A 12,654-nucleotide genomic window follows, 5' to 3' on the forward strand; every position below is an offset into this window, starting at 1 on the left:
AGACTCAACATCAGGTCACGACGGCTGTTGTGGTTTGGGCCAGACGGGACAGGAGGGAGAGAGAGAGGGAGGGAGGGAGAGAGGGAGGGCAATAGAGGCAATAGAGCGTGTGCTCTGGGCATGCGGCCGCTGACACCCAACACAACACATACAAACATTGGCTCTGTATCCCTCAAGTCGGTCCCAAGTAAGCCTCGATTGTTATGGCGACAGCGGCGGAGGGAGCCCCTGCTGCTGCCGCTGCTGCTGAGACCACAGGAGTAGTCAAAGAGCAGACTGAGTTACACGCTGCATACATAACCCTTTCCTTTGGGCGAGGGGAGGCCGCCATCTTGGGTTACCGAGACGGGCCCCCACCGCCTCGAGGACCAGCTGGGAGTTACAATCACCGCCGCCTCGAGGACCAGCTGGGAGTTACAATCACCGCCGCCTCGAGGACCAGCTGGGAGTTACAATCACCGCCGCCTCGAGGACCAGCTGGGAGTTACAATCACCGCCGCCTCGAGGACCAGCTGGGAGTTACAATCACCGCCGCCTCGAGGACCAGCTGGGAGTTACAATCACCGCCGCCTCGAGGACCAGCTGGGAGTTACAATCACCGCCGCCTCGAGGACCAGCTGGGAGTTACAATCACCGCCGCCTCGAGGACCAGCTGGGAGTTACAATCACCGCCGCCTCGAGGACCAGCTGGGAGTTACAATCACCGTCGCCTCGAGGACCAGCTGGGAGTTACAATCACCGCCGCCTCGAGGACCAGCTGGGAGTTACAATCACCGTCGCCTCGAGGACCAGCTGGGAGTTACAATCACCGCCGTCGCCTCGAGGACCAGCTGGGAGTTACAATCACCGTCGCTTCGAGGACCAGCTGGGAGTTACAATCACCGTCGCCTCGAGGACCAGCTGGGAGTTACAATCACCGTCGCCTCGAGGACCAGCTGGGAGTTACAATCACCGTCGCCTCGAGGACCAGCTGGGAAGTTACAATCACCGCCGCCTCGAGGACCAGCTGGGAGTTACAATCACCGTCGCCTCGAGGACCAGCTGGGAAGTTACAATCACCGCCGCCTCGAGGACCAGCTGGGAAGTTACAATCACCGCCGTCGCCTCGAGGACCAGCTGGGAGTTACAATCACCGCCGTCGCCTCGAGGACCAGCTGGGAGTTACAATCACCGTCGCTTCGAGGACCAGCTGGGAGTTACAATCACCGTCGCCTCGAGGACCAGCTGGGAGTTACAATCACCGTCGCCTCGAGGACCAGCTGGGAGTTACAATCACCGTCGCTTCGAGGACCAGCTGGGAGTTACAATCACCGTCGCCTCGAGGACCAGCTGGGAGTTACAATCACCGCCGCCTCGAGGACCAGCTGGGAGTTACAATCACCGCCGCCTCGAGGACCAGCTGGGAGTTACAATCACCGCCGCCTCGAGGACCAGCTGGGAGTTACAATCACCGTCGCCTCGAGGACCAGCTGGGAGTTACAATCACCGTCGCCTCGAGGACCAGCTGGGAAGTTACAATCACCGCCGCCTCGAGGACCAGCTGGGAGTTACAATCACCGCCGCCTCGAGGACCAGCTGGGAGTTACAATCACCGCCGCCTCGAGGACCAGCTGGGAAGTTACAATCAATTGTTCCGTTGATTGTTCCGCAGTTGTGCTTATAGAGTTCTTTACACTGTAGTGAGTTTACTCACCTCGTACTATCCCTCTCAATCCAATAAGTGGATATTGCATAGATTAGTCTGCCCTGGAGCGCCGGTCTCGCTTCATGCAGGTCTGCGTTCAATCCCCGACCGTCCAAGTGGTTTGGGCACCATTCCTCTCCCCCGTCCCATCCCAAATCCTTATCCTGACCCCTTCCAAATGATACATAGTCCAAATGGCTTGGCGCTCTCTCCCAATAGTTCCCATCCCCATGTCCAGGAAAGCCATTGTGATGGCTTTCAGACGGTCCAAGTGATTTAGGGAGGTAGTGTGTGTGTACTCACCTAATTGTACTCACCTAATTGTGCTTGCGGGGGTTGAGCTCTGGCTCTTTGGTCCCGCCTCTCAACCGTCAATCAACTGGTGTACAGATTCCTGAGCCTATTGGGCTCTATCATATCTACATTTGAAACTGTGAATGGAGTCAGCCTCCACCACATCACTTCCTAATGCATTCCATTTGCTAACTACTCTGACACTGAAAAAGTTCTTTCTAACGTCTCTGTGGCTCATTTGGGTACTCAGCTTCCACCTGTGTCCCCTTGTTCGCGTCCCACCAGTGTTGAAAAGTTCGTCCTTGTTTACCCGGTCGATTCCCCTGAGGATTTTGTAGGTTGTGATCATGTCCCCCCTTACTCTTCTGTCTTCCAGTGTCGTGAGGTGCATTTCCCGCAGCCTTTCCTCATAACTCATGCCTCTTAGTTCTGGGACTAGTCTAGTAGCATACCTTTGGACTTTTTCCAGCTTCGTCTTGTGCTTGACAAGGTACGGGCTCCATGCTGGGGCCGCATACTCCAGGATTGGTCTTACATATGTGGTGTACAAGATTCTGAATGATTCCTTACACAGGTTCCTGAACGCCGTTCTGATGTTAGCCAGCCTCGCATATGCCGCAGACGTTATTCTCTTTGTGGGCTTCAGGAGACAGGTTTGGTGTGATATCAACTCCTAGATCTTTCTCTCTGTCTGTTTCATTAAGTACTTCATCTCCTATTCTGTATCCTGTGCCTGGCCTCCTGTTTCCACTGCCTAGTTTCATTACTTTGCATTTACTCGGGTTGAACTTCAACAGCCATTTGTTGGACCATTCACTCAGTCTATCCAGGTCATCTTGTAGCCTCCTACTATCATCCTCTGTTTCAATCCTCCTCATAATTTTTGCATCGTCGGCAAACATTGAGAGGAACGAATCTATACCCTCTGGGAGATCATTTACATATACCAGAAACAGTATAGGTCCAAGGACTGACCCCTGCGGGACTCCACTTGTGACGTCTCGCCAATCTGAGACCTCACCCCTCACACAGACTCGTTGTCTCCTGTTGCTTAGGTATTCCTCTATCCACCGGAGTACCTTCCCTCTCACTCCAGCCTGCATCTCCAACTTTCGCACTAGCCTCTTGTGTGGCACTGTATCAAAGGCTTTCTGACAATCCAAAAATATGCAGTCTGCCCACCCTTCTCTTTCTTGCCTTATTTTTGTTGCCTGGTCGTAGAATTCAAGTAACCCTGTGAGGCAGGACCTGCCATCCCTGAACCCATGTTGATGCTGTGTTACAAAGTTCCTTCGCTCCAGATGCTCCACTAGTTTTTTTCGCACAATCTTCTCCATCAGCTTGCATGGTATGCAGGTTAGGGACACTGGCCTGTAGTTCAGTGCCTCCTGTCTATCCCCTTTCTTGTATATCGGGACTACGTTAGCTGCTTTCCAAGTATCTGGCAGTTCCCCTGTTGCCAGTGATTTGTTATACACTATGGAGAGTGGTAGGCTCAGTTATCTTGCTCCTTCCTTTAGAACCCAAGGGGAGATTCCATCTGGGCCTATAGCCTTCGTCACGTCCAACTCTAGTAAACACTTCCTTACTTCCCCACTGGTAATCTCAAACTCTTCCAGTGGTTCCTGGTTAGCTATTCCCTCACTTACCTCTGGAATTTCTCCTTGTTCTAAGGTGAAGACCTCCTGGAATTTCTTATTCAATTCCTCACACACTTCCTTGTCATTTGTAGTGAATCCTTCCGCCCCTATCCTTAATCTCATAACCTGTTCCTTTACTGTTGTTTTTCTCCTAATGTGGCTATGCAACAATTTAGGCTGAGTCTTTGCCTTGCTTGCGATGTCATTTTCGTATTGTCTTTCTGCCTCTCTTCTCATCCTGACATATTCATTCCTGGCATTCTGGTATCTTTCTCTGCTCTCCAGTGTCCTGTTATTCCTATAGTTTCTCCATGCCCTTTTACTTTGCTGCTTAGCTAGCCTACATCTTTGATTAAACCATGGGTTTCTCATCTTCATTTCTCTGTTTTCCTTTTGGACTGGGACAAACTTGTTTGCTGCGTCCTTGCACTTCTGCGTGATGTAATCCATCGTATCTTGGGCCGTCTTTCCCCTGAGCTCTGTTTCCCATGCTATATCTGTTAGGAATTTTCTTATCCCCTCATAGTTTCCCTTTCGGTATGCTAACCTTTTGGTTTCGGTATCCCTCCTCGAGTTCAATAACCCTTCTTCAATCAAGTACTCAAACACCAGTACACTGTGGTCGCTCATTCCTACTGGGTCCTCAAAACCGATTTCTCTTATGTCGGAGTCGTTCAGAGTGAAGACTAGGTCGAGTCTCGCTGGTTCGTCATTTCCTCTCATCCTTGTGGGTTCTCCGACATGCTGCGTTAAAAAGTTGCTTGTCACCCCCTCCAATAGTTTGGCTCTCCACGTATCCTCGCCTCCATGCGGTTCCTTGTTCTCCCAGTCAATCTTTCCGTGATTGAAGTCGCCCATGATGAGCAGGTGGGATCTATTTCTACAGGCAGCTGAGGCTGCCCTCTCAATTATAGTGTTAACTGCCTGTGTGTGTGTGTGTGTGTGTGTGTGTGTGTGTGTGTGTGTGTGTGTGTAGTACGGGGTCTCTCTCTCTAGCCTCTGTTTACGATATCTAGCGAGATAACGTGGGTAATCGTTGGCGTTTCATTCAATAACGTTTCTGGCTTGCCTGAATGACGTGAAATCTTGAGTGTGTACATTGTCCAGTCACTGCCTACCACCGGCTGTGGGGACGACGGGTTGACCGACTGTGGGAGACGACGGCTTGACCGACTGTGGGAGACGACGGCTTGACCGACTGTGGGAGACGACGGCTTGACCGACTGTGGGAGACGACGGCTTGACCGACTGTGGGAGACGACGGCTTGACCGACTGTGGGAGACGACGGCTTGACCGACTGGGAAAACACCTCAGTCCATTTGGGAAGAACTCCCAGAACCCCATCAAGCAGGTACCACGGGCGATGTCCACTCTGCAGAAGAAAAGACAATAGCAATTAGAATACATAGGTTGCGTTGGGTGTATTAATTACTGTATTTATATATTTATAATGAAAACGTATTGTATTCATCCTACTACTAACAGCCTGGTTCAAGTATGTTTATTGAGACAAAACAGAGAGACATCTCAAAGGGATAGAGTAGCTTAGGCTATTTCTACCCTCCTACAGCCTGGTTGATTACTTGGTTGACTTTATTAGTTTAGTTTATTTAATTTTATTTAAAAAAAAATTAATTTATTTTTTTAATTTAAATTTTAACTTAAAATTTAATTTAAAATTTAATTTTAATTTTTAAAACTTAATTAGCCTGCTTGACCAGACCATCAACCAGGTCAGAGACCGGGGCACGGGGATATTGATCCTCGGAACCAACGAAAAGCAATCCAACTGAAGTTCTAATTTTTGTATCTAATAACCTAACCATTCTGGGATGAAAGAGCCCAATAGGCTCTGAAACTTGTACACCAGTTAATTAAGGGTTGACGGGGGGGGGGGGGGGGTTAAGGACCCAAGAGCCGCAGCTTAAATCACAACTAATCGAGTTTCCTGAATTGATCTTCCTGTGTTAAACAACAACTCGTTGGATTGGTTAAAGATTCAGCTACTGGGAACAAAAAAGTTCCAAGTAGCACGGGCTATGGTGATCCCCGTAGTGGACTTACCTGGCACAGGAGCGAGGGTGTAACTATCTAACCAGTTAACTAACCAAACAAAAGATACCACTCTTAGACATGACCGAACGACATGCGCAGGCGATTCTCCACGTTCGATGGCACTTGGAACATTCCTGGCTATTGATATCTGATCACTAAACCAAACTACGACGGGATATATATATATATATATATATATATATATATATATATATATATATATATATATATATATATATATATATATATATATATATATATATATATATATATAGCCCCACGCACACGCGCGTGCGCGCACACGCTGATCAGCGCGCTGGCGGCCATTATCACCCCCTCTCCCTTAAATTTACCACTACGTAACAAATCCAACCTCCAAACCTAACCAGAACAACCCAAGCAACCCACCTAACCTATCGAGTCCGATGCATAGAAAACGAAGATATTCATTGTAAACCGGTACTTTTCACATTAGGTTACATATGTAACGTACAAAACGCAGCCTGTTAATTAAGAGAACGGGTGATTATCTTGAGGTTATCTTGCTACAAGCCCAATAACAGCCCAAGCCAATAACGTAGGTATACCTTCGTATACAAGGCACATCATACACAAAACGGTTATCTTGAGATGATTTCGGGGCTTTAGTGTCCCCGCGGCCCGGTCCTCGACCAGGCCTCCACCCCCAGGAAGCAGCCCGTGACAGCTGACTAACACCCAGGTACCTGGGTGGTAAGTCAAAAGACTAAAATTCATCTAGTCAAGCCTAACACAGCCTAATACATTCTAACCAAGTCTAACGCAGCCTAATACATTCTAACCAAGCCTAACACAGCCTAATACATTCTAACCAAGTCTAACGCAGCCACAGCCTAGGCCGTGTTACACATTCTAACACGGCCTAACCTTGCTATGTAGAAGTTTTTATTGACAATCGGAAAGAGCTTTGTTACACAGTGTTGTGTACGATGTTATCTTACCCCCCCCCCACCCACCACAATACAAAATCATGTATTACAAAATAATTACAAAATAATGGCAAAATCTGATCCACAACATCTATGGAGGCGGCTGCGTGCATTCTGAGGACAAATTGTGCTTAATTAGACTTAATTAGACTTAGACTTAATTAGACTTGAAGAGGAAAAAAAATACTTTAGCAATAATTCGATTTGCTAAAACTGAGGATACGAATGAGGGAAACTATCAGGGGGGAAAAAAGTGCCATTCCATTACGATTATATGGCACTTGGAAGGGGGGTCAAGATAAGGATTTGGAATGGGACGGGGAGGGGGGGGGGAGGGATTGTGTCCAATCACTTGGACGGTCATTGGGGATTGAACGCCGACCTGCATGAAGCGAGACCGTCGCTCTAGCGTCCAGCGCAAGTGATTGATACAGGAGTGGATAATTTATTCAGATCGGATAATTTATAAAGAGTGGATAATTTAGAGTGGATAATTTAGAGTGGATAATTTAGAGTGGATAATTTAGAGTGGATAATTTAGAGTGGATAATTTAGAGTGGATAATTCAGAGTGGATAATTCAGAGTGGATAATTCAGAGTGGATAATTTAGAGTGGATAATTTAGAGTGGATAATTTAGAGTGGATAATTTAGAGTGGATAATTCAGAGTGGATAATTCAGAGTGGATAATTTAGAGTGGATAATTTAGAGTGGATAATTCATAAAGAGTGGATAATTCAGAGTGGATAATTTATTCATTAATTTCAGCTTCAAAAATGAGTTAAGTGGTCAGATCTTATCCTTCAACAAACAAGTGTCGGTTTACGCTTCCAGAGTCAAGGCAATGAAAGCCAAACACACGACCAAACACACGACCAAACACACGACCAAACACACGACCAAACACACGACCAAACACACGACCAAACACACGACCAAACACACGACCAAACACACGACCAAACACACGACCAAACACCCAGATTAAATACCCAGATTAAAAAAAAAAAACACGCAATATTCAAGTCATTTGTTCAACCTTGTAGAATGTTAAGAAATATATGCAAAATTGTTCAACCTTTTCCCGTAATTGTTTAATTGTGTGTTGGGGGGGGAGGGAGGGGGAGGGACATCTTAATATTGAAAGGGATTTAAAGCATATTGAAATAAAAATTTATGGACACTCAAGACATCTTGCGGGTACAAAGTGGGACAATATCTTAAGTTTAAGGATTGGTCAATGTTAATCTTCTTGCTTGACCATCTGTTCACTTTCTTAACTCCCAGCTGCGTCTTGGGGTACAAGTGACAGGATGAACAACCCAGCGGGTTTTCTTCCTACTGAGAGACGGTGGTGCAGTGGCTCGTCCACTCACAGGATGAGTGACGTTGCCCAATAACTTCTCCCTTCGGATAAAATATGTATAATGCTCATACCTGTAAGGGAACAATGGGGAGGGGGGGAACCGAATGAGACACTTTCTTCAGTGTGTTACTGGTATATTAACTAGAATGAGACACTTTCTTCAGTGTGTTACTGGTATATTAACTAGAATGACGTATAAGCTGTTGAATAAGATCAAATCGTGAGAACCTTGAAGTGAACTTTTTATTTTAAAAGGTTTAATAAAAGCACCACTAAAGCGAATACCTAAAGTTTTAAGAACAAACAAGACAAAAATGCCAGTGAAAACAATTGGGTGTGAGTAGAGCTGTTTTGCGTGTGTGTATTTACTGTTTGTGCGTGCAGGACCGAGCCGGCGTGCAGGACCGAGCACTTTACCTCTTGGACTCTGCTTTTCTACCCGTTGGATATCTAATGTACAGACTCCCGACCTATTTTCCGTTACTACACACACACACACACACACACACACACACACACACACACACACACACACACACACACACACACACACACACACACACACACCAATCCCTAGGATGCAGCCGGTAACCACTAACTCTCGCGTATCTGTTTACTGCTAGGTAAACAGGGAGCATCAAGTGAAAGAAACTATCCATTTGTTTTCACCTCGGCCGGGAATCCAGCCGGAGGCTCTTAGGACTACGACCCCCGAGCGCTGTCCACTCGGCCTCAAGTGGAGAGAGTGATACATGGGGCTCGAACTCCCGACCTAATGATCTCTGGTTCATCACTGTAGCCACTCACCCCAACAGTTAGTTCCACAAGAGACAAAGATCTTTAAAGGTCTACAAAGGAGACCTGAGATACCTGCTTGATACCTGCTGAGAAGCGTTAGCAGGTATCGTAGTTCCAACACAATTGTTCCAATTCGCAATTACCGGAACCACTCGGGGCATCACCAAATCGAGAGTTCGATCCCAGGTAAGTGCTGCTTTTTAACATTTGCTTCGTGATACTATGAATTTGTTGATATGATCGAGACACCGTAGAAATAGGAGGACACGGACGAATTACTTGAGGCGTCGACAAGTCCGAGATGTTAACAAGAAATTTTAAGATGGCGAGCCGTAGGAATAGAGTAGTTGGAGAGCATGTGGTAAGGCGAGGCCTCGGGCAGGAACTAACCAACCCTCGATTGATTGATTGATGAACATTAAGCCACCCAAAAGGTGGCACAGGCATGAAATAGCCCGTAAGTGGTGGCCCTTTTGAGCCATTACCAGTATCAAGAGCTAATACTGGAGATCTGTGGAGGTGCGACTGCACCCTGCGTGACGGGAGATGTCTCCCGTGACCAACCCTCGGCCCTGCAAGCACATTTAACAGAGTATACAGAACTAGTCATAATCATTAACTATAAAAGGACACCCCCAGCACAGCGTTCAACTCCCCCACCGCCGCGAACCGTGACTCCCAAAGACCCATAATTCCCCCCCCCCCTCCAGCCAGTAATCTCTCTAGTGTACGTGAATCATAATTATCATACCTTAATTTAGGTCGCGCATACGGGTTGGCCGCGGCCGCCATGGGGTCTGTGTTTACAGGGGAAGGTCGCCAGGGTCAAGGCAGTATTGCCGGGGAGGAACACCGCCGTCAACACTTGAGGAGCACACCGACACCCGCTACCTACCTACCCTTTTTCCCTTGTAAATTATACCCTTTTTCCATATACACACAGTTTAAAATACGCGAGGATTAGCCAAGCGCAGCCCCGTATTCTAAAGATATTCACTGAATACACGCAATTTCTTAGCCTTAACTGGTAAAAAATAAGCCAGTGTGAGACGTCACCTCTCTTCATCAGTCAGCGAGTTAAATGAATCCTGAAGTGCATCCCAAACTGATGATGTTCGGGGGGGGGGGGCGTCGTATCTGATGCACCACGCACCTAAGGGCCAGAGTCCTGTAGTGTTCCGTAAGGATTTTGCACCTTGTGACTCTTGGTTATTTGAGGCGATGTTAGGGTCAAGTGTATATATCGTAATATGCCGAAAATTCTTGATCACGCAGCCTCTGTTAACCCGTCGAGTGGTCGAGGGTCGAGGCATTGTAAACACACAAAGCAGGACGTCTAGGGCGCCATTATCAGCAGCCGCTGCAAGCCGACACCTGCACAGCTTCACTGACCAAACCAAGAACAGCAACAGTAAGAATAACAACGGTAATCGTTCGGTAAAGAGCAGCAACAGACATTTATGAGTTTTACTGTTTGTCATTCTTACCGTTGCTGTTACTGGAGGTACGCTACTGGCATGCTGTTACTATCCCAGTTGCTTTCCAGGAACAATACGTTACAACTAACAGCAGCGATTAAACCACAGCTGTAATAACAGGAACATTTCGAGAAGCAGGACCAAGAACATATTGAGGTTATCTTGAGCATCTCCTCCAGTGACAAATAAAAGTAACTACACCAGTTCCAGTGAACGGAGCGGCAACAGTCATGTCCACCAACAGTCAGACATGCAACAGAACCACATATACCCATGCAGTGATACCTGCTTGAATCAGCAGTGATACCTGCTGTGAATCTATGCATTTTGACAGCTTGATCAGCCAGGTGAGACATCTCCTGTGCCAGGTGAGTACAACGGGCTCACCATAGCTCCATGTTGCTTGCAACATTTTACTCCAAGTAGCTGAATCTTAAAAACAACAGCCAAGCAACTGTTGCTTGCCGACCATTACCTGCAACTGAAATAATTACAGCAGGATCACCGTGTCTCCTCCACCCGGACTGTAATGCCACAATCTCCCTCCCTCCCTCCCTCATCTCGTAGCACTTCAGCATCGCCCTCCCCCTCACTGGAAGGGTCGGCCATATGTCCGCATCAAGTGGGTGCGATATAAGGCTGGTGAAATACACGAGGAAGGTAAGCAGAGGGGGGCAGCTCCACTACACGGCTCCTGACCCGTCAAGTGCCACCACACAAGAGCATCAACACCCCTCACGAACCCCCAACTGAAAAGCCTGCATGCACGCCCAAGCCCACCTGAACAAGCCCGAAAGCCCAACCCACCCATTTCATAGAAGGCTTGAGTTGCGGGGATAACACACACACACACACACACACCTCTGCGCCACCTATTGCCAAAAACGGCAATGATCACGCAATTCATTCATGAAATTCCAATCCTTCATAGTTAATATCGGGAGATTTGTCTTCGGCGGAGTGTTTGGAGTACGCAAGCCTTTGTTTGGTTTTCTTTGAGCGTGAGAGGGGAGACTCCAGTAGCGGGCGCCAGAGGGACACACACACACAGTCACAGACACACAATCGTCTGGCGAAGGTTTACGACCCGCCGACTCTCGCTCAGCTTACCCGCCTTATCTGCTTATCAGTGACCTCCCTCCCGACATTTTGACCTCTTTAATTGCCATTATCTCCTTGGTGTGTATCAGAGCGGCGGGGCTGCCGCCTGCTCCCACTTGGCCAGGACGAACCGACACCTCATCCCCCACACAGTTCCTCCATTCACCACCACTCCCTGCCACTACAACCTCCTCCCCGCCTCTACCACCACCCACTCCACCACTTTTAACACCATAGCACTCGGTAAGAGGCACCGAACAACTATCACAGTTCTTGAAGGCTCCCTACGTCAACAGACACACAGCAGTTCCCCCTCAAGAGTGATGATCAGCGACAGTTTTCTGTTGTACTGGACTATATGATCAAGTTGGAAATTTCCCGCCACAGTCGAGTTTACTAAAGTGGCTTCCCCAAGTCCTACTAAGTGACGCAGCTTGATGGGACTCGAGCGGGCCAAGCCTGCGAGACATATTGGAACTCGGGAGTCCAGCGAGGAAACGCACAATGCGCAAGCAAACATAAAAAAACGGACCAATAAAAAGAAGAAAGCCCAGCGCATGGAGACGACCATCATTAGCGCCCTCTATTTGGAAAATGATATAGTATTATGTTTGGAGGCGCGTGGTAGTTGTACCCATTGACCGGGGCAGCGAGGTACCCAGTTGTACCCATTGATACGTCGCTGGCGGCAGTAGTCGGTCCGTATCTGTGTATAGAAGGACTTACTCCCCCCCCGCCATTACTCACGGGAGACATCTCCCGTCACGCAGGGTGCAGTCGCACCTCCACAGATCTCCAGTATCATCTATTGATACTGGTAATGGCTCAAAAGGGCCACCACTTACGGGCTATTCATGCCCGTGCCACCTTTTGGGTGGCTTAATCTTTATCAATCAATCACCCTATTACTAGACCTCCAACACAGCTCTACAACCACCAACCACTCCACCAACCAACATGCTTTCTGCTTAGTCCTCTTGAGGCACTTATTATGAACGCCTTTGCCCTTTCGGCCGGTCTTCCTGCGTCTGTCTTCGACATATCTTAAGTATTTCTGCTTCTCCTGAGTCACAGCCTCGCCACACGCCAACCTCTGACGTCACACTAACCTCTGACGTCACGCCAAAGACTGACGTCACGCCAATCTCTGACGTCAGCTGGACCAGACTATGATAATACTCGGATATATCAGTGTGCGTGACGCAGTGGCCGGTTATATCAGTGTGCGTGACGCAGTGGCCGGTTATATCAGTGTGCGTGACGCAGTGG

The 12,654-nt window shown here is 48.0% G+C and overlaps 1 protein-coding gene and 1 long non-coding RNA gene across 2 annotated transcripts in view; one reads left to right on the forward strand and one right to left on the reverse strand.

The window, feature by feature from the left end:
- Nucleotides 1–203: 203 nt before the first annotated feature.
- LOC138351595 (collagen alpha-1(XVII) chain-like) lies at nucleotides 204–1,640 on the forward strand. Its single transcript, XM_069303436.1, has one exon. The coding sequence runs from the start codon at nucleotides 204–206 to the stop codon at nucleotides 1,638–1,640; it is 1,437 nt and encodes a 478-aa protein (XP_069159537.1).
- A 2,958-nt stretch (nucleotides 1,641–4,598) lies between these two features.
- Nucleotides 4,599–12,654, reverse strand: part of LOC123762152 (uncharacterized) — an 83,378-nt gene continuing 75,322 nt past the window's right edge. Inside the window, exon 3 of the long non-coding RNA XR_006773308.2 lies at nucleotides 4,599–4,991. This is a non-coding gene — a long non-coding RNA (uncharacterized lncRNA). The remainder of the gene's footprint in view (nucleotides 4,992–12,654) is intronic.

The sequence above is a fragment of the Procambarus clarkii genome, chromosome 5 (assembly GCF_040958095.1).
Source record: "Procambarus clarkii isolate CNS0578487 chromosome 5, FALCON_Pclarkii_2.0, whole genome shotgun sequence".
Lineage (NCBI taxonomy): Eukaryota > Metazoa > Arthropoda > Malacostraca > Decapoda > Cambaridae > Procambarus > Procambarus clarkii.

Coding starts and splice junctions, on each gene's coding strand:
- LOC138351595 (XM_069303436.1), top strand. CDS start 204: ATGGCGACAGCGGCGGAGGGAGCCCCTGCTGCTGCCGCTGCTGCTGAG.